We start from the raw sequence: 23124 nt of genomic DNA, 5'->3' as shown, positions 1-23124 counted from the left end.
TGGTTCTCAACCAGGCATGGCAACCAAAAGCCACTGATGTAGAAACTGCTCTGCTTATGGAGTCGGATGTACCCAGTCCACAGCGTATGGCAAACCTGGCTGCATCTATCCCAGTACAATAGCTTGGGAGAGTAAGGCTTAGGCCTCCTCCAAGACAATAGGCAGCATCTGTCAACAGAGCCCCAGAGCAAGTGGGAGTATGGGCCCAAAAGGAACAGGGTATTCACCAACCATAGTGCTAGGCTGGCAGAAGAAAACATATTTTCCAAGGTATCAAGCCTCTTGGATTCCAGCGCCAATATTTACCCTAGAAGTGAAGGGTTGGACCACCAAGCTCTCTGGGGTAGGGTAATGGGTGAGGAAACTAGGGTACCCTGGTGCGGGATAATGGCGGCAGGCAATTGACCTATTTAGGACCAGGCCTGGAGAAGGACATCAGTGAGGGCTTTGTTAAACCAGAGAAGCGATACGGATCGAGTGTCTCCCGGCTAAAGCACCTCTGTCAAGACGTTCCATCCTCCCCTCCAGCAAGGATGGCTATAGGAGAGTCTTACAGAAAACACCATCACCATGTAGTACTGATGACATTGTGCGTCCTCAGCAGTGGCAATCGGATCTAACCAAGGTTCTCCCCACTGCTGAAAGACACTTGAGCACCTCCAGTTGGAGACACCACTGGAACAAAGGTCAACAGTCAGGAGGCTCTCTACCTCTGGAGCTGGCTGAATATTCAGGGGGCCCCCTCTGGTCACTTATTTGGTATCTATTCACAAAATGAGGAATCTGCAGTTAGAAGTATCCATCAGAAGAACAAGTTACTTACCTTTGGTAATACTCTGTCTTGTGGATACTCCTATCTAACTACAGAATCACCACCCTCCTGCCTCCCCTTTCTGTGATATATGGTCTCTTCAATCTAAAAAGCTCCACGTCTATGAACCTGCATAGTGACTCATTCAACTTGCTGATGTGCTCTGTGTCGGAGGGCGCAGAAGTGTCCCTGAACGAAACTGATGTCAGCATGCACAAGAGGGGCTTATATGCAGCTCCATTTGTCTCTTTTGGTGCAGAATGGCGTGGAGTTGCACCTTCCAGCAAGTGAGCACTACTTTTGAGTCTTCTGGATCCAGTCTGGCGCTTGGGAGGAATTCACGTAGTGAATAACCTGCAGTCAGAAGTATCCAACAAAATATCTCATGCTCATTTACAAAACCCATGTAAGCCATGTATGGAGCAACTGAAAATCATATACAGCATACTAAGCACAAATAAGGCAAAATTATATGCATAACTTTGTTCCAAAACATAGACCAGAATAACGCATTTAATGATGGGTTGGTGTAGTTCATGCTAACAATGAGTAACTGTTTAAAAGGAAATGAACAGCAAAATAAACCAAATGCTTCTTTTATGGATAAAACATGAAGCTATAAACAAAGAGACAACAGTGGGTCAATGAAATATATCCTTTTATTGTTTTGGACAGCAGTGCTTGTTTTAAGCAAACATAGAACCACAACGGAGATAGCTTGAAGATAATTTAGCCGATAGATTTTTATAAATATTACATAGTTATGACATTCAATTTATACAAATCAGTGCATTTTGAAATTTGGTGGATCCAGATAAACAAAAGATTGAGATGTCAAACAAAGGCATTGTTTTTGTAGCACATAAAATCAACCTAACAAAAAATACATGTGCAATGCATTAGGAAATATATGGGAGTCTGCACCCAACTGCTATTCCTAAATATTTTTTACAATCTCAGATCCACCATTTGTCAAAACCTTATGAGGCATACACATTTTCAAAGCAGCAGTAAAAGTAAAACATTAAACATAAGCAATATACGGTATAACCTGGAGAATTTACTGACCTTAAGTTAAATAACGACTGGTGTAAATTACACAGTTTGAAATACGGTCTGATAGTTAAGGAGTGTATTATAACCTTCATTGACAAACAGTGGAAAGTCAAAGTTCAGATATAACACAATCTAGAAACTACACATTTTCCTGTTCAACTTAAAAAATAAGTAAGCTAAAATACATTTACCACATGGTTAATAATTCTCCTAGGGCTATTTTAGAATTGTAGGTGGGAGTGCAAAACAAAAGTGCAAAATACTAAAAAGAAGTAATAAGTAAAACATTTGATATTTCATATGCCACACATGTAGACCTGCTATTTCATGTAAAAAAGTGCAACTGTGACAACAAATACACATTATTATGCCCTTGTGTATGACATCCTAACAAGTGTGATCTGTTAAAAATGGCTTTATCAATGATTTGAAAGAAAAGGAATAGCATCTACAAGGTAACAGTTGGAATAACTGAAATTCCTCTAAAATAGATGTTCCATTTGTCTTACAATGCATTAAGCCTTAATACCAAGTAGCACTTTATGCATTCTTCAGTAGACATGTATGCACTGAGCTACATACCTGAAAAAACAGCACAAATGTGTGGGTAAAGTTACAACTAATAATTGTTTTTCTTTTCTTCATTAGGTAATAAGATCAACAGGCCTATTTTCTTAGTAGATTACAAGAAACTTTTATATACTTTACAAACGTTGATGTGATTATCAACTGCCCTCAAAAATATTTCCATGCAATTTCCCCTTAATTCACAACTTGTATGCATTTATCATTTTCATGATTTAAATTACATTTTATACAAAATCGTTTAATCTGCAATTTATGAAATTATAATGATAATAATATGAATAAAACATATCTGCGTTGAATTAGGGATAAAGTAGGCTCAACTGTAAGCAATTATATAATCTCACTAAAACTATGTTTTCAACCGCAGAACATCCAAGCCACACAGTACTAGAGCCATCATTCTGTTTCATGTATGCAACTGGCTTAAAATAAAAACTTTTTGATCCAGTGTGATAGCTATCTCTACTGGCTGATTCCACTGCCATTTAACGGTACAGACTGACAATTTTGGACCCCTCATGAGCAAAGGTGCAAGAGTCTGATCACCAGCTAGTCTAATGTTTGAGAAAACAGATTACCAATTTAGATTTTGAAATACAGGCCGCAGTTCTTCCACACATTCAAGTGTTCATAAACCTAGAGAGGCATTGTTTTCTTTATGCGCATAAACGAAAAGGAAAATATTTAACTCAATCTCAAAACTTAAACATACCAAAAAATGCACAAGCCTATGAGTTCTGCCTAAAGTGTAAAAACATTAAGGAGAGCCTTTCCAGCACAAGGATAATTACAAGTGTGTAAATTGCTTTCAAGGAAAGGAAGATTTTTACCAGAATAAAGACCTGTAGAAGGGAAATTAATGTCCATTGCGTATTTCAGGTAGCAAGCGTTTCTAAACCAATACTCATGCCTTAATTACCCAATGAAAAACTTGTTGCATGCAACTCACCACTTGCACATATAACAGCAGTAAATACTCTGTTTCCATAAAGATCATACAAAGTGATTGTACTTGCCTTATAACTTGTGCCTGCTTCTATGACAAACAACCTAAACATCACGCTATTGATATCAGGGCCAAAATATTGACAACATTCACCAACTGCAACGCCAAAGATCTGGAAACAAACATTGTTATACTTATTAGGTCTACTTTTGAAATTTGCCACATGCACCATCATAAAGATGGCCAAGGGTATTTATTCAATAAAAAGGGTGAACCACCATTAGCCCATATTTTTTTAAGCATATGCATTTCCCCAAATTATCATACATGTGTCCCCAAACTAAAAGAAAACCTTTATTCTCTAGGCCCCTCGCACAAAATGCCAATAAGCTTATCATAAACATCAAGCTCTGGGGGGAGGGGGCGTGTCTAAATATCAACCAGAATGGTGTTTGTCCCAAATGAGAAATAAAATAATTATAGTCATATAGCAGAGAGGTATGTGCCATACTGTCTGGTGAACTATCAAAACTACACTATCTTTACTATACTGCATATTATCAACAACCTAATCCCTTCACATACAGTTCTTTGACCCAGTAAATTGTACAACCCTAGTTATCAATGCCATAATGGCACCAGTACCACAACAATTAATCTTCAGCTCTAGAAAACTGAACACCAACCTCAAGTTCCTGCTTCTTTCTCCAACATTGAACAATAGGGTAGATTTTCCTTGTGCTCATCAACAAAAAGGCCTATGCTGTTTCACAATGTTATCGGACACCTGGGACCTCTGTGCCACAGATCCATGAAACTGAATAGGCACAATAGGGGCAGATAAATGGGTCATCATGGTCAGGATTGCACTTTGTGTCAGAGAGCGACTAGTGGGAGGGACCATAGCTACTGCTCTACCCACACTAGATCCAGACTCAGATTAACAACTAACGGCGGCACAGGCTCCATAGCTGATTAACTATCAGCAGTTTTTTGTGTGCTAGCAACTACTTTTTAATCTATTTATAGCTTATAAGGAACAAAAACTAACTGAAATTGGGCAAAGGAAAAAACACTAATTCATCAAAGGCAAAGTATAACCATGTGAAAAATACTTCAAAGGTGTATGTTCCCAGGTATCTATCGTCAAGTTGGTATTTCTGTTAATGCAATATATTTTAAGAAAAGTACCAAAGTTGTATTCTGTAATGCAATCGAATACTAATGACAAGGAACAGAATTACCTAAAACAATCAAGTATGCTCTCGGTAGAAACACAAACACATCAAAGGGCATCAGTTAAAACACAGAAACCCAAATGTAGTAGTCATTACATCAACAGAAGTAATTTACAAACCATCACAAACTGATATCCCTCAATTAAAAAAATAATTTTCATTTACAGTCTGAAAGTGTGATGCCTTAAATCATTTATGGATGCATTCTTAAAATGGGTGTTTGTAAAACAATATGTAAAAAAACACAATACAATCACTCTTTGGTTCAAAGTTAATATTGAGGTGGTGCCATGATCTAGATTAATCACGCAGCCAGTGTATAAAAATGGATGAAAACGTTTTGTGATAATTACCCCTTAACATACTAAGCATTTGTTATTCTACTTGCAGTTACTTGAGCATTTATACCCAATGACAATCAGAACTGTAATGGGTATGAAAACATGTACCTAAATGCCATAATTATTACCTAAACAGTTGAATGTATGGGTATAGTTTAATACAGTGGAAAACAACAAAGTATTTTGTGGATTGTGATGCCACTGACAAATCAGAGGCCATCCAGTAATTGTTTTTTTCAATAAAAATATTTACCAGTAAACAATGTTTCATTAACTAAGAAAACTCATGCTTTTTGGTATTTATGGCTGTTGATAACTTCATTGGAAATCACACAGTTGTTGCCATATGAGGCCCTTATTATGAAAGGATTTGTGCAATGCTTTGTATACTACATAACGTATTTGTTCCACCAGTTAAGCAGCTGGGTTAAACACCACATACTGCTCACTACTACTGAAGCTTAGGAATATAAGACTGTAAACTATAGTCCAAACATCTCAATTATTCTCAACATTTTTACAAAGATTATCTTATTGTATGGAAGTATTAACACAGTCAATATTAATTTTAATCAAAATAAATATCACAAGAAGTTGATTGAACAAACCACCTCATTTACAAACGAGTAGTTGAGAGCGAAAGCAAAACTATTTTGCCTATTAATGTATTTTAAAGCAAAACAACTATGTCCTTTTGTCTCTCTCCATCTCTATGCTTACCTACGTTTTACCAGACTGCACAATCTTCACTGTACTGTATGATCTGTGCACTACAAGAGTGCAGCTTCATTCACCCCATCAGAGATCTCACCAGCTTCTTGTGTTAACTGTTTCAAATAGTTGTGGTTTTTTCAAAGCTGGTCGGTAAAACCTGACAACCCAGATGCATACTTATCTGTTGATCTGGAGGAGGGCTGAAGGGATGGTGAGGAGTGAATGTTAAAAAGGTTCGATGGTCTTCATTTGTGAGATTTTAACTGAATATTGTTTTTTAAAAGACAAATATGAGGGATAATAGTTTATATTGTTGTTACTGCTTACCCTGAGATGGTAATTAGTCTCCATCTAGATGCTCTAACTGAAAATCTAATAAACACTACTGAAACTTAAAATAAAAAACAGTAAGTGGCTATTACCAGATAGGCATATACAGAAAAAAGGGCCATGATTCCATTGTAAAAGTGTTCTAAAATCCTGCATGGATAAAGAGATATTTACTATTCACGAATGTTAGTGTGAATCATATATAGCAGAACAAACAATTTCTTCATGACTTTCACAAGGTATCATATTTGTACCCATGGCACAGTGCACTATAAACCTCAAATAAACTGCCTACACTAAATGTAAGTCTCAAAAATATTGTGTAAAGCTAGTTACTTTCTATGCCGTAGAACAGTGTTTCCCAACCTTTTGACTTCTGTGGACCCCCACTTTATCATTACTGGAGCCCGGGGACCTGCACTGACTCTTTATTGGAATCCGGGGACCCCCCCCACTGAGTCATTACTGAAAGTTGGGGACCTAATCTATTAATATTATTTAACTTTTTAAGCAGCCACGGACCCCCCTGAGGAGGCTTCGCGGACCCCCTGTGGTCCCCGGACCACAGGTTAGGAACCACTGCCGTAGAATACATATTAAGATGTATACAATTAAGCTATTAAATGAGCAAGTACAATCAATTTGAAATTATAGATATTCTACTAAAAGAACATTTAGAAAACTGGAAAACATCCTTCCTATTCTCGAAAACAATTAGACGTTTTATCAAAATAAACTGAGCATATTTACACAGCAAATGAAACACCTTAATTTATCTCCATAGGAATTTGAATTGTACATTAATAGAAAGTTTTAATGTAATCTGAAGCATTAATTGTTAAAAGCCTGTTCCAATGCACAGCTGCACATCACTATGGTAAATGTCCTACTGATGATACACAGATTACTAAAAACACATATCACACTTATAAGGCACTCACAAAATCTTCCCTACATGTTTGTTTTCAGCTAAAAAACTGAGATAGATTTGACTTATATTAGATCAACAACATTTATATTAAAAATACAAGCAGCATGCTGCACTATTACATTCTCAGCCACTGGACGGAACACATCACTTGAAAAAAGATTAACCAGGAAGGTCAGACTGTGCTAAGTGAAGGACTAGGTCTCCCCTTCTTCTGTAACTTACGTTTTGATGTTCACAAATTAATATTAAGAAAGGGCACTTAATGCCAACTAGTGATGGCTCTTTGCAGAAGTTACAATCTAGAACACTACATCTGCAGAGTAAAAACACATACTCAATAGGCAGTATTTTTAGTTTGATAAAGAAGATCAACCCCATCTGTCAACGTGGTTACATCTTCTCAATTCTAAAATAAATTGAACCTGCACCAATAAATTGAAATGAATTCAAATGAGTTGAGCTACAAAGCTTGAGGAAAAGGGAAAACAAGAGGTGGACACCAATCGAACAATACTACAGCAGGAACATGGTGGAACCCCCACAAACAACACGGAGAAGTGCGATATGAGGAAAGGTTGTTCAAGAGCAACGCTCCGAATGGGTTGCTGCCACAGGGACACTGATAGCACAACAGAAAACAAAAAGCCCAAGTGGATTTCATACAGGTGCACCATGCAAGACTGAAAGAACTTGAAGTGCTCTCTAGCCTCTGGTTTAAGCAGGAGCTAATGGCAGTGTTAACAATCCATATTTGGGTTCCCCTGATTCTTGATGCTAAGTGTTTGTCTTCATTCAGCACAATATGCATTACCCTCCTGTTACTATGTGAGCTGTCAACTTCGTATGCTACATTGTACACATGCACACTTGGCTTCATGCAGGATGTACATCTACAGAAACAAGTACATACATTTGATGAATATGCTTGCATTACATTTCATACCATCAAATTAACCTTTTACAGTAGATTCATGACATATGGAGAGAACAATGACACGAATGGGAGCAGAGTGTCAAACTGAAGAAAGTCTCAAGACCAAGAAACTGGACTTCCCAAACACTGATATCATTATCCAGCTTATAGTGTATACTATGTGATGCTTATCGCTACTCCATAGGAGACATCTAGATCCATGACTGACAAGTCCGTTTTTTTGCCCAGACTTCCTAATTAGGCCCACCTAATTAGCAAATCTGGGCAACATTAGACTGAAGTCAGTTGCTAAACTGCATTCGTCAAGCAGACACCCCTAAAACCATATAAACAAACCTCACTTTAACACATATAGACACAGACATGTTACCACTTCGGATTATTTTTTACTATGCAATTCAGTCTCCCTTTATATCCAGTTTGTAGCGTCTGCAACTGAAAATAAGCATTTATGGATAAAGGAACAAAAACTAGGAGCAAGACAGGCCTTTTTCTGCATTTTAATATTCTTTTAAAACTGGACCCAGAAATATTTACAAATCACAAAAAATGTTTTTATCTCAAGACCATTAAAGCAAAAAATTGGATGGTTTTAATGGAAAAGCGCTGCTGGCTGAAGAGGCAAATATATAACATGAGTTTGGCATGATGAACACCCATTTATGAAATAACTAGTGCTAGATATATCACACACCAAAAATATAAAGGCAATCACACAGTTCCACAGAACTAAAGCATTTCCAAACTTCGAAAGAACCGTTGTGCTCATGGTCAATTAATTCATTCAGTGAGCTATTTGTTCGAGTCACTTCCAAGTGGAGAATTATATGTTATTCTGTATCCTAATATATTTTTAATCTTATATGTGTCAAAAAATCACCTCAAATCAAATGTTTCATTAGAATCATACCTGCTCAAATTAATGACACTGGCCTGATAGACAAATAGAATTTGTTTCAATATAGTGCTGTTGTACAGTACATTTAGCAACCTAAATTTGGGCTTCTGCAACTTGTTCTTTCTCTGCTTTTTCTTTTGCCTTCTCCTTTTCAACTAATTTCTCTTCTTTTTGTAGGAGTTCAATTATTTCAGCAACCTGACTGGTGGAAATATCAATATCTTCTTTGTCAATCAGCTCCACCACCTGCAACAATACCATTTGAAAAAACATGTTAAGTGGGAGTTTCCATTCAGAAAGGTAACATCTCATTCTGGGCAAGCTGTACCCAGACTATTTTTATCTGAACAAAAGGATAAACCCAGCCAAAAATGTAGGTAATGTACAGAGACACAGGCTCTTGAATAGGGATGCCTTCAGCGACTTACAGCTCAGAAGTGTTGCATGAAGGCTATGTCAACCACCATTTTTTAAAAGCAATAGGTCTAGCTTTGTATAGTATTTCATTAACAGCTTTAAACAAACATTGACAAAGCCAATAGACCATGCTTTAATGTACCAGAGCATGTAAACACATACTTACACTGCTTACATGTGCAGAGGCCTGTCTACACAACTTCTGCTGAGAGATATGTATATATGTGTACATTCACTCAAAAAACCAAATGTTACATGGACGTTATAGTTAGGCTCACATTGTAAACGTACACAACCATAGAAATGCACCTGTTACAGTTAGAGTTATCTCAAGTAACTAACCGTGCCCTAGGGTAACTATTACATGGCTGCCAATACTTCTTTGTTGAAGTGTTGGCAGCCAATCAGATCTCAGCACGAGATCGGGAGGGCTTGCAGAGCCTTTGCATCCCTATATATTCACAAATTTGTTTTTTCTTTAATTACTCAAAAACTACTAAACAGATTAACACCAATAACAAAAAAGGTCGCTTCCTGGACCAAGAGCTACCTTTCTGTCAAATTTGGTGTAATTCCGTCCAGTGGTTCGGGCGTTATTCCGGTTAAAAATCCCTACAGAAAAATGCTTGGCGGAAAAGCGTTTTTGGGACCCCTGCTTGACAGGTCACCCCGAAACTTTCCAGAGAGACGCTGAAGTGAGCATTGTATGTTTTGTGGAAAACTGTGTGAAGATTTATTGAATGGCACCAAAGTTATTAGCAATTTCTTTCTAATATTACACCTGAACCTGTCAGTTTCAAGCCTCATATTAGAAGAGCTACAGATTGACCCTTCTGCAATCTCACCTTCCATTCTATATACTTCCTAAGGCTTCAGGGTTCCTAGGGATCCATCAGCTGCAATAGTCATTAGAGGAGACCAGTACAAAAACTTCAAACATGTAATCTGCAAAATCTTTTCCATTGTGTTGGGGTATTTATAGAAAATATTTGAGTTATCTGTAAACAGACAAGCATATCAATTGTGATAGCCGTATTTAACTGCATAGAGAAGCACCCCAGTGGCAGAGGTGAGACAGGATGGGCCTGTTGGTTCCTATTTGTTCTAAAACTAGCTATTATTGTTTAGCCTGAGGTTCACCATCCGTGCTGAAAGGTCAATGTCTCACTGAAGCAACTGCAAATTTGGGACTGCTTGCTAACATGCTTCTCCTTTGTGGTAAGAGAAATATGAAAACTGGTGATTTTACAACTTCAGGAGTCCTCTACGCATCTAAGAGGACATCAAACGGCAGCTTGTGGCCAGCAAGCAGGTTACATATCCACCCTTAGCCCACAGGACTCGGATCATAGTCTAGTAATTTTTTATACAAATTTGAATGTGGGCATTATCCACAGGCCTACCTTTACCTGATGGACTACTTGATTTACATCACCAGGTCTTGTTAGGCGCTATCAGACTATCTGTCGATCTTTCCCTGTATCCACAACTGACAGTATTCTGAGGCTACTAGAGGGTAGTTACTGCGTTACAAAAAAAAGCAAAAAATAGAAAATACATGCATCTTCTACAAGTATGCTAGATTTCTTTGGTTCTAGCCCCTCCTGTGAAGCCACGGAGGAGGTCTTGGGCTGGGTGCAAAAAGAAGCAAAGGGTTTGCAATTCTTGAAAGCCTTAGGTGCATGTAGGACTACTGCCAATTACTGGAATTTAAAAACACTAAATGTGTTTAATAGTCCGTTGTGAAAGAATACTAAAAAGAACAATCAGAAGCCATTTAATTCCACCAAACTATCATTAGTCCAGTAATAAAAAGGAGCAAGTCAAACGTCTGTGCAACCAAGGAATGTTTTAAAACAAGGGTTGTGATTTACCTTGGCAACATCATCTATGTCAATCTTGCCATCTTTGTTTTCATCCAGTGCCTCAGCAATTCGAAGCAGCTTCGGTTCTGGAATCTTCTGGATTTGTTTCATCACATTGATGAGTTCTCCAATACTGATGAGATTCTCCCTAAAAAAGTACAATTCACTTTCATTGTTCAACTTAACCTGCTGTTACCAACAAAGCATGAGAGAATGCATTTACTGCTCACTGTGCTCACTCAGATTTCATGATAACACCCTTCTATCCCTGCCAAGAATAGGAAGACATAAGTAAAAGACACAGGTCATCATGGCATATAGCAAAATGACAGAGGACATAGAAATGTGGATATTTAATGGATAAGACCTTTTGTAGCCAAATATTTTTAGGTCTGGCCAGAGACAGCTTCGGGCTCAGCAGATAAATGGTTAAAAGAGCAGCTCCTTTGAGTCTGTGGTTGTTTTAAGTATCACTCACTCTTAAATCAGCCTGGGCCGATTTAAACTAGTATTAATGATTTTTTGCCATTGAATCTGCTCTTGGCCATTTAACTGACGTACCAGTTGTTAATCTCTGCTAAGACACCACAAAAATCATGGAATATCAGGCTAAAGCAGCCACGAGGGATGAGAGAGAGCAAAGGTTAGGATGACAGTTGAGAAGAACAAGTTACTTACCTTTGGTAATGCTATATCTGGTAGAGGCTATATCTAGCTGCAGATTCCTTACCTTAAAATTATCCCAAGCGTCAGACTGAATCTAGAAGATTTTTCATGAGCAGTACCCTCTGCGTGCCAGTAGGTGTCGTCAATTGGCTCTGCGTGTGTAGTCGGTATGGTCTGCGCCGGAAGTGACATCTGCAGCATCTATATAGGCGCCACCTAGGTGGCAGTTTCTTTTTACAACAGTTTCTTTTTACGACTTTCTACATCGGATGCACAAAGTCATGGTCTGGATAACTAGGGCCCTGAAAGTGATATAGCATTGTTCCTAGAAATCCGTTTGCAGAGCGGGGACGATGGATGGGCCAGTAAGGAATCTGCGGCTAGATATAGTCTGTACCAGATAAGCCATTACCGAAGGTATGTAACTTGTTCATATGATAGAGACTTCTAACTGCACATTCTTTACCTTAGGCATGCCATGTTCACAGGCCGCAATGCTAAGCTGCCGGAAGAAAATATCTTCTTTCTAATTGTCTCCAGCCTTTTGGATTCCCTATCCGGTGGAGCATTAAGGAACACGCAGAGTTGACATGAGAGGTGGAAGCCTGGACTACCAAACTCTCAGGGATGGGGTGCTGTGTGAGGAAACTTGGGTCTTCTGGGACAGGCAGGGGTGGTGGCGACAGGCAACTGTCCTGTTCACAGGATCCCCTGTGTTGGGTTTGGATCAGGTGCCCAAGAGGACATCAGTGAGGGCCTCATTAAATAGGAGGAGCAGTTCAGAAGGGGAGACTCCAGGCTGAAGCACCTCTGTAAGGACATTAGTCTTTCCTGCCCTGAGGAAACTGAAAGTCGAGGACCTCAGCAGCCCTCTGGACCACCATTGCAAAAAACACTCCCTCCTCCATAGCCATGGCACCATCCAGGCCATTAGCTTCACCAGTTCCTCACACCAGTCTATAAATTGCTCATAAGGCTGAACTTCAGGGTGTAGTGACCCCTCCCATAGGAATAGGGCTCAGGATCCAATCTGGGAGACAAGGCTCCTGTCAGACTCAGATACAACATTGAGTGATGCCCCTCCGGCTTCAAATTGGAGTCAGGGATCAAAATATGGTGGCGATGCCAGTGGGTGCAGATGGTCCCAGGAGAATCTACATTGGGACCAGAGCCGGGAAAGGTCAAGGTAGCAGGACTGGTGTTGGTCCGGATTCAAAGATGGATCCTTGGGGCTCTACTGGTGCCGAAGTTGACATTGTGAAACCAGCAGGTGCCTCTGCCAACCCCATGGGGCCCGAAGGCGTGCGGCCGCCTACATCTGGCACACATGGCATCCTAAAACTCCTTGAGTTGGGCGGGGATCACTCCGGCTCCCCGAAATTCAGGGAAGAGTGCAGTCAGTGCAGTCTCAACCGCAGAGCGAGGTCTAGAATGCTTTCGCGTCGGCTGACAGATGCGGGGAAGCAGAAGCATACTTCGAGTGGGACGATGACCTCTGACTTTGCAAACAATCCCGGGACCTTCCTCTTGAATGGGACCTCCAATGCTGTGAGTCGCACAGAGGGCCGTTATGAGCTTCAAGGAGCGCTCCCTGAAGGCCTTCAGGTTTATCATGTGCCTGTTGGAGCATGACTTCAGGTCGTGGTCGTGCTTGAGGCACAGAGACAAACAAGGTGCATGTCTGTCACTGCATCAGCTGGTGACAAGAGCCGGGTTAAAAGCTGGCTTTCTTGGATGACATCCTGCCACACCAGGAGGAAAATCATCAAAAATGTCAAAAAAGGTCACTCAAAAAAGACTGAAGGGGTAGTTCTACCCAGATCTGCGATGGATGTTGCGGAAAGATAAGAACTGACATCAATGCGTCTGGGTGGCACCTATAAAGGTGCAGCGGATGTCACTTCTGGTGAGAATGACGCTGAAGCATGCAGAGCTGACTGACGCCACCTACTAGCGCTCTGGGGTACTGCTCACAAAAAAGTCTTCCAGATTCAGTCCAACGCCTGGGATAATTCTAAAGAAAGGAATCTGCAGCTAGAAGTCTATCAGACTGAGCCAGCCTTTCAGTACCACACTGACTGGACACATTGTGGATAGAGACAGGCATTGTGCAGCTACCAGGAGTCTTCAATATGTCCATAGCTTGCCGCAGTGATGATGGAAGGGTACAGGTAGAGGTTATGTAATGGAAGTTATGATATCAAAGAATGCAGATGTTAAATGTTTGAAAAATGAGTTGCTTAGAGGACAACAATGGGTAATTGTGTGCCAAGTGTGATCCGCTCATCTTGATCAATCTGTGCAGAGAATTCTCGGTGATTCACGAACCTTAAAGCATAACTAATAATTATATCAGCATTTAAGTAGATGTCACTATGTTACAAGTGAACACTATACAGCAATTAGCACACTATTACTCTGATATTTTCATGAGAACAAACATTTTTAACAGGTAACTAGTAATGCATATTATTTATATGATGCAAAATTTGTATTATATATGACGGAAGCTAGAACTGTATTAATTCTTTATAAATGGTGTTGGAATCGTAGTGAGTCTAATTATCATGTGCTATCCTGAGTATTGCATTATTTATACATTGCTCTCTCTGTGAGAAGTCACCACTGAAAGTGTCTGGTGATTTTAGAAGTACTTTAAGTAGAAGGGGTGAAGAAAGATCCAGTAACTGTCCAATTCCAACATGACAAATATTACTGTGAAACCCCCAAAAGATTTTTTGTGCAGGCCCAGTGAGCCTCTATACCATGGCTACAATGGAAGGGGTATTTGTAAAATTATATTGTGACTATTGATTTCGCGGACAAATTGTCACGGAAAGGGAAAACAGTTTACTACTACATTTGTTGAGTCCCGAAAGATTAAGAATCTATGGCCAATTATAGAGAGAGATGATGGTGGAGGAAGATAATGTGTTTGTAGAAGCCATTACACAACTGCACCAGTATTTTGTATTATCTCCCAAGGTGTGTATAGGGGGCACCAGATACAAATTATTTCACAGGAAACAGCAAAAGGAAGAAACTATAGATGAATATGTCACAACATCCAGAAAACTATCATTAGATTGCAGGTTTGGAGGTCTGCTTGAAAAATTGATACAGGATCAAGTAGTAATGCATGCGTTTGATTTAACAATACAGGAAAGACTGTGGATTAATAGTGATACAGAGTTGAAAGAAGTATTGTCTCTAGTATGCAAAGTAGAAATGACAGGAAGGTGTGCTGAAGCGGTAAACAAAACTAGTCTGAGGTAGCAGCCAAAGTTACCATTGACAAAACTGGGAACAAAACACCAAAAAAAATAAGTGGGACAAACCTTGGGTAGTTAATGAAAACTTAAAATGTTACAGGTGTGACACTACGTCCTATTTAGGAGATAGTAAGAACTAACCTGCACTGAAACAAAAATGTAGAAGATCTGCGAAAAAAGGCCACTATGTGCATGTCTACAAAATGAAAAAAGCGAAATGTGATATAGTAAAATGTGTTGAGATCGAGGGTACTAGTGCGTCTAGAAAAGATTAAAATGATGGTGTGTTGAATGTGAGAGCAGGAATATGTTAGTTACACAGTAAGCATCTGTTTGTGGCAGATAGTGCATTCTCCTGCCATCTAGTGCTGGGTCTGGATGTGTGCAGGTTGTTTTTCTTCCAAGAAGTCTTTCAAGTCTTGAGGTAGAGTGACTCGTCCTTCTCAGTGATAGTGCGCATGGGCATCGACTCTATTGTTAGACTGCTTTTCCCACAGGCGGGTGAGAATGGAATGCAGAGTAAGTGAGTAAAGAGATGTCCATGTGAAAAAGAGTGGAAAAACTGCAATGACCGTCAAGGGAGGAAGGTGGGTACATGTGAATCTTCACCACTACATGCCACAAACAGATGTTTACCGGGTAAGTAACATATTCCGTTGAGGCACATGGGGTTGCAGTCCCTCTCAGAAGCGCTGTCTAACCTGTGGGTGTTGCAGTTGTTTGAAAACAATTACGCAGAACTGCCTGTCCTACTTTAGCTTGTTGGCTTGCTAAAACATCCACACAATAATGGTTTGTAAAGGTGTGTGGTATAAACCATGTAGTAACCTTACATATGTCAGCTATTGGAATGTATCCTAGGAAAGTCATGAATGCTCCCTTCTTCCTAGTAGAGTGTGCTCTAGGAGGTGTAGGTAAAGTTATTTTGGCTTTAACATAACATGTATGAATGTGCTTAACTATCTATTTGGCTATGCCTGATTTTGGACATAGGATTGCCTTTATGGGGAGGTGAGAAAGCAACAAACAATTGCTTCATTTTTCTGAAAGGTTTATTTCTATCAATGTAGAACAGAAGGGCCCTTTTTACATCTAATGCATGCTTCTTAAACTAGTAGCTTATGAGCTACAGGTAGCTCTTAGCTACCTCAAACTAGCTTTCTTGTGTGCAGCCTACTTAAATAGATGCTTTTGGTTGATTGAGTTAGGATTAAGTGCTTACTTGTAATCCTAGTTCTCTTCTAGTGGCATCCTCAAAGTCATAAGCAGACTTTAGGTAAGAATTTGGGATTTGTGCGTAGAACTACTTTATGTTTGTGTATTTGTATAAAGGGTTCTTGTATGGTAAATGCTTGTATTTCACTTACTCTTCTGAGAGATGTGATAGCTCTTAGAAAGGCTACTTTCCATGTTAAGTACTGTATCTCACATGAGTGCATGGGTTCAAATGGTGGACCCATGAGTCGTGCTAATACGATGTTGAGGTTCCACAAAGGAACTGGTGGTGTTCTTGGTGGGATAATCCTTTTCAGACCCTCCATAAATGCTTTTATAACTGGGATTCTGAATAATGAAGTTGAATGCGTAATTTGCAGATAAGCCGAAATTGCAGTCAGATGTATTTTAATGGATGAAAAAGCGAACTTGGACTTTTGTAAGTGTAGTAGGTAGCTTACGATGTTTTTAGCAGATGCGTGTAATGGTTGAATTTGATTATTATGGCAGTAATAAACAAATCTTTTCCACTTATTTGCGTAGCAATGTCTTGTGGTTGGTTTCCTAGCTTGTTTTATGACCTCCATGCATTCTTGTGTAAGGTCTAGGTGTCCGAATTCTAAGATCTCAGGAGCCAAATTGCTAGATTGAGCGATGCTGGATTCGGATGTCTGATCTGTTGTTTGTGTTGAGTTAACAGATCTGGTCTGTTTGGCAGTTTGATATGAGGCACTACTGACAGGTCTAGTAGTGTTGTGTACCAAGGTTGTTGTGCCCAAGTTGGTGCTATCCGTATGAGTTTGAGTTTGTTTTGACTCAATTTGTTTACTAGATACGGAAGGAGTGGGAGAGGGGGAAAAGCGTATGCAAATATCCCTGACCAACTCATCCATAACGCATTGCCTTGAGAGTGAGCATGTGGGTACCTGGATGCGAAGTTTTGGCATTTTGCGTTTTCTTTTGTTGCAAATAGGTCTATCTGCGGTGTTCCCCATCTTTGGAAGTAAGTTTTTAGTATTTGGGGATGAATTTCCCATTCGTGGATCTGTTGGTGATCCCGAGAGAGATTGTCGGCTAACTGATTTTGAATTCCTGGTATGAACTGCGCTATTAGGCGAATGTGGTTGTGAATCGCCCAATGCCATATCTTTTGAGCTAAGAGACACAATTGTGTCGAGTGTGTCCCTTCCTGTTTGTTCAGATAATACATTGTTGTCATGTTGTCTGTTTTGACAAGAATGTGTTTGTGGGCTATTAGTGGTTGAAATGCTTTCAACGCTAGAAATACGGATAGTAGTTCTAAGTGATTTATGTGAAGTTGTTTCTGCTGAGTGTCCCATTGTCCTTGGATGCTGTGTTGGTTGAGGTGTGCTCCCCACCCTACCATGGAAGCATCTGTTGTGATCACGTATTGAGGCACTGGGTCTTGGAAAGGCTGCCCTTTGTTTAAATTTATAGTATTCCACCACTGAAGCGAGGTGTATGTTTGCCGGTCTATCAACACTAGATCTTGAAGTTGACCCTGTGCTTGTGACCATTGTGATGCTAGGCACTGTTGTAAGGGCCGCATGTGTAATCTTGCGTTTGGGACAATGGCTATGCATGAGGACATCATGCCTAGTAGTTTCATTACTAATTTTACCTGGAACCTTTGGTTTGGGTGCATGGCCTGTATTAAGTTTTGGAATGCCTGTACCCTTTGTGGACTTGGAGTGGCAATCCCTTTTTTTTGTGTTGATTGTTGCTCCTAAGTACTGTTGTATTTGACACAGCTGTAGGTGTGATTTTTTGTAGTTGATTGAGAACCCTAGCTTGTGAAGGGTTTCTATAACGTACTTTGTGTGTTGTGAACACCGTTCTTGCGTATTGGTTTTGATTAACCAATTGTCTAGATACGGGAACACATGTATTTGCTGTCTTCTGATATGGGCTGCCACTGCGGCAAGGCATTTTGTAAAAACTCTTGGCGCTGTTGTTATTCTGAATGGCAACACTTTGAACTGGTAATATACCCCTTGGATTACAAACCTTAAGTATTTTCTGTGGGAAGGATGTATGGATATATGGAAATACGCATCCTTGAGGTCTAATGTTGTCATGTAGTCTTGTTGTTTGAGCAATGTCACCATGTGAAAGTGATCTGATTTGATGTAAAGATTTAAGGTTCTGAGATCTAAGATGGGTCTTAGAGTTTTGTCTTTTTTGGGTATGAGAAAGTACAGGGAGTAAACACCCGTTCCTTTCTGATGATTTGGTACTAGTTCTATTGCATCTTCTTGCAACAACGCTTGGACCTCCAGCTGTAATAGATCCAGGTGTTGTTTGGACATGTTGTGTGTTTTCGGTGGCACATTTGGAGGGAATTGTAGGAATTCTATGCAATAACCATGTTGGATAATGGCTAGGACCCATGTGTCTGTTGTTATTTCCTCCTAGTTTTGGTAAAAAATGTGTTAGTCTCCCCCCCACTGGTGTTATGTGTTGGGGATTTGTGACACTGAAGTCACTGTTTATTTTGCGGGGTCTTGGGACTTTGGAACTTTCCTCTAGTTTTAGGGAACTGTCCCCCTCTGTATTGTCCCCGAAAACTTCCCCTCTGATACTGGCTCTGGTATGTGGGCCTTGTTTGTGAGGTTGAGGGTTCTGTGCTCTGTCCACGAAACCCCCCTCTAAACTGTGTTTTTCAAAATGTGCCTCTGCCCTGTGGGGAGTAGAGTGCGCCCATGGCCTTGGCCGTATCTGTGTCCTTTTAAAGTTTCTCAATAGCAGTGTCCACTTCCGGCCCAAACAACTGCTGTCAGTTGAAAGGCATATTCAGCACCGCCTGTTGAATTTCTGGCTTGAATCCTGAGGTGCGTAGCCATGCGTGTCTCCGTATGGTGATCGCTGTATTTACAGTTCTTGCAGCTGTGTCTGCTGCATCCATTGCCGACCGTATCTGGTTATTAGAGATACTCTGGCCTTCTTCCACCACTTGTTGCACACACTTTTGGAACTCTTTGGGTAGATGCTCTATGAAGTGTTGCATTTCATCCCAATGAGCTCTATCATATCTTGATAGCAAGGCCTGTGAATTGGCAATGCGCCATTGGTTGGCTGCTTGTGCCGCAACCTTTTCCCCGCTGCGTCGAACTTGCGACTTTCCTTGTCGGGTGGTGGTGCATCTCCTGAGGTGTGTGAGTTCGCCCTTTTGCGAGCTGCATCTACTACCACTGAGTCTGGTGTTAATTGCTGCGTGATGTACACAGGGTCTGTTGGTGGTGGTTTGTACTTTTTCTCCACCCTTGGAGTGATGGCCCTGCCTTTCACAGGCTCTTGAATGACTTGTTTGGAGTGTTTCAACATTCCCAGTAATATAGGAAGACTTTGGTACTGACTATGTGTGGACGACAGAGTATTAAACAAAAAGTCATCTTCAATTGGTTCTGCGTGCAGGGTGACATTGTGAAATGCGGTTGCTCTGGACACCACCTGTATGTAAGCGGTACTGTCCTCAGGTGGTGATGGTCTCGCTGGGTAGCAGTCGGGACTGTTATCTGATACAGGCGCATCATAAAGATCCCATGCGTCAGGATCATCTTGGATCATCCCTGTATGCGTTTGGGAATGCACCATTGGTGGAGTGGCCATTGGTGATGGTTGTGGTGAGCGATGTGGTGATGGTGGCGGAGTTACTTGTCTTGCCACCTTTGCTTGTGGCTGTTTGTCTTTCTCTTGGAAAGCAAGTTTCCTTTTCATTCGGATTGGAGGGAGAGTTCGGATTTTCCCTGTCTCTTTTTGAATGTGGAGACTTCTCTGTGTGTAATCTGGCTCCCCTGCTTCTAGCTCCTGCCCAAATTTGTGTCCTTGGATTTGTGAGGACAGTCCCTGCTCCTCAGTGTAGGAACTTGGTTTCGGCATCGAAACTTTTTCAACCGTCTTTTTCGGCTCCGAAGACACTTTTTTGGCTTTCGGTGTTCCGATATCTCGGTGCCGATCTTTTTCGGTGCCGGTTTCTCGATGTCGAGATTGCTCTGACCCGGTGTCGAGCCTGTTCTGTACCTGCGTGCCCTTTTTCGGTGCCGATGGCCGGTCACCTAATTTTCGGGTTAAGCCATGGCCTGTCGGCAGTGGCATCCCCTGGGCTTTAATATATTTTCCGTGAGTTTTGGCCAGGGGTGTTTTACTCACGCTTTTCGGCGTCTGTCCGGTTTCGGCCTCGGCCGAATCCGAAACCGCGATGGAGAACGTTTCTTCTTCCTCCAAGTCTTGGTGTCCTGCCGACGCCATTTGAAGTCTTCTTGCTCTCCGGTCTCTTAGCGTGTTCCTCGACCGAAACGCTCGACAGGCCTCGCAGGTATCCTCTTTGTGTTCGGGAGACAAACACAAATTACAGACCAGATGCTGATCTGTGTAAGGATACTTGTTGTGGCATTCGGGGCAGAAGCGGAATGGGGTCCGTTCCATTAGCCTTGAAGATGCACGTGGTAGGGCCGACCAGGCCCCGCCGGAGAATCGAAACCCCGAAGGGCCACCGGAGCTCTTCAAAATTCGGTGTTGATCTGTGTTAACTAACCCGATACCGAACGCAAACAATACCGTCAAATTTTCTGAGATTTTAACTTACTTTCCGAACCGAAACATGGAGCGAAGAGGAACACGTCCGAACCCGATGGCGGAAAGAAAACAATCTAAGATGGAGTCAACGCCCATGCGCAATGGAGCCGAAAGGGGAGGAGTCCCTCGATCTCGTGACTCGAAAAGACTTCTTCGAAGAAAAACAACTTGTAACACTCCGAGACCAACACTAGATGGCGGGATATGCACAGCATGTGTATCTGCAGCTACACAGTCCATCAAACATATATATATATATATATGTATATATATATATATATATATATATATTAATGTCACTACCCAGTGTACATGTGTACATCTGTTCGAGGCATGTAGTGCTGCAGATTCACATGCTATGCATATCCATGCTGACATCTAGTCTTGGGCTCGGAGTGTTACAAGTTGTTTTTCTTCTAAGAAGTCTTTTCTGAGTCACGGGATCGAGTGACTCCTCCTCTCAGTTCCATTGTGCATGGGCATCGACTCCATTGTTAGATTGTTTTCCCGCAGAGGGTGAAGAAAGGAGTGATAGAGTATATAAAAGAAAAGAGATGCCCATGCAAATGTAAATGTATATACATATGTACAAATGTTAGTAACTTAAACGATTACAGGCTTCCGGGGAGGAGGGATGGTGCATGTGAATGTGCAGCACTACATGCCACGAACAAATGTACACTGGGTAAGTGACATTTTCTGTTCGATGGCATGTGTAGGTGCAGAATCACATGCTATGCATAGACTAAAAAGCAGTTAGTCTTCCCAAAGAGCGGTGGCTAGCCTGCAGGAGTTGAAGTTGTTTGGAATAATGTTCTTAAGACAGCTTGGCCTACAGTGGCTTGTTGCTGAGAAAAAACATCAACACAGTAGTGTTTTGTAAATGTATGAGGGGTTGACCATGTAGCTGCTTTACATATATCAACCATTGGTATGTCTCCTAAAAAGGCCGTTGTTGCACCCTTCCTTCTTGTAGAACATGCTTTAGGAGTGATCACAAGTTGTCTTTTTGCTTTTATATAACACGCGTGTATACATCTAACAATCCATCTTGCTAAACCTTGTTTTGATATAGGATTGCCTGTATGTGGTTGTTGGAAAGCAACAAAAAGTTGTTTTGTTTGCCTAAACTGTTTAGTTCTGTCTATGTAGTACATAACAGCTCTTTTTAGATCTAGGGTATGAAGAGCTCTTTCTGCCACAGAATCTGGCTGTGGAAAGAAGACTGGCAATTCCACTGTTTGGTTGATGTGAAAAGGAGATACTACTTTTGGTAGAAATTTTGGATTTGTTCTTAGTACAACCTTATGTTTGTGCACTTGGAAAAAAGGTTTCTCAAGAGTGAATGCTTGTATTTCACTAACTCTTCTTAAAGAAGTAATAGCCACAAGGAAGGCAACTTTCCATGTTAAAAATTTAATTTGGCAAGAGTGCATGGGTTCAAAAGGTGGTCCTATGAGTCTTGTAAGTACAATATTTAAATTCCATGATGGAACTGGTAGCGTTCTGGGTGGAATGATACGTTTTAATCCTTCCATGAAGGCTTTGATAACAGGAACTCTGAGTAGAGAAGTATGTTGAATAGTTTATAAGTATGCAGATATTGCAGTAAGGTGTATTTTTATGGAGGAAAAAGCCAAATTTGATTTATGTAAATGAAGTAAATAACATACAATATCTTGTATAGATACTGTAAGTGTATCTATGGTCTTAAGACTGACAATAGTAGACAAATCTTTTCCACTTGTTTACGTAGCACTGTCTAGTAATGGGTTTTCGTGCTTGTTTAATTACTTCCATACATTCAGATGGAAGATTTAAGTACCCAAATTCTATGACTTCAGGAGCCAAATCGCTAGACTGAGAGCACTGGGGTCTGGATGCCTGATTTGACCTTTGTTTTGTGTTAACAAATCTAGTCTGTTTGGGAGTTTGGAGTGAGGTACTACAGATAGGTCTAATAGTGTTGTGTACCAAGGCTGGCGTGCCCATGTTGGTGCTATGAGTATCATGTTGAGTGACGTCTGATGCAATTTGTTGACCAGAAATGGAAGGAGTGGGAGAAGGAGAAAAGCGTAAGCAAATATCCCTGACCAACTGATCCATAGAGCATTGCCCTTGGATAGGAGATGTGGGTGTCTGGATGCAAAGTTTTGGCATTTTGTTTTTTTGCTTGTTGAGAATAGATCTATGTGTGGTCCCCACCTTTGAAAATACTTTTGAAGTACTTGGGGGTGAATCTCCCATTCGTGTGTCTGTTGGTGATTTCTGCTTAGGAGATCTGCAAATTGCTGGTCTATTCCTGG

The 23124-nt window shown here is 40.7% G+C and overlaps 1 protein-coding gene across 1 annotated transcript in view; it reads right to left on the bottom strand.

Annotated features, from left to right (window-relative positions):
• Positions 1–1452: 1452 nt before the first annotated feature.
• The window catches only part of LETM1 (leucine zipper and EF-hand containing transmembrane protein 1), a 309671-nt gene continuing 287999 nt past the window's right edge, over positions 1453–23124 (bottom strand). Inside the window, exons 13-14 of the mRNA XM_069203864.1 lie at positions 11079–11217; positions 1453–9033 (exon numbers count right to left, since the gene is read on the bottom strand). Coding sequence (XP_069059965.1) covers positions 8881–9033; positions 11079–11217 — 292 coding nt within the window. The 3' untranslated portion in view covers positions 1453–8880. The remainder of the gene's footprint in view (positions 9034–11078; positions 11218–23124) is intronic.

Source organism: Pleurodeles waltl, chromosome 1_2 (assembly GCF_031143425.1).
Source record: "Pleurodeles waltl isolate 20211129_DDA chromosome 1_2, aPleWal1.hap1.20221129, whole genome shotgun sequence".
NCBI classification, from domain to species: Eukaryota; Metazoa; Chordata; class Amphibia; order Caudata; family Salamandridae; genus Pleurodeles; species Pleurodeles waltl.
The sequence above is the reverse complement of the archived record's forward strand: the minus strand, read 5'-3'. Positions and strand labels throughout refer to the sequence as shown.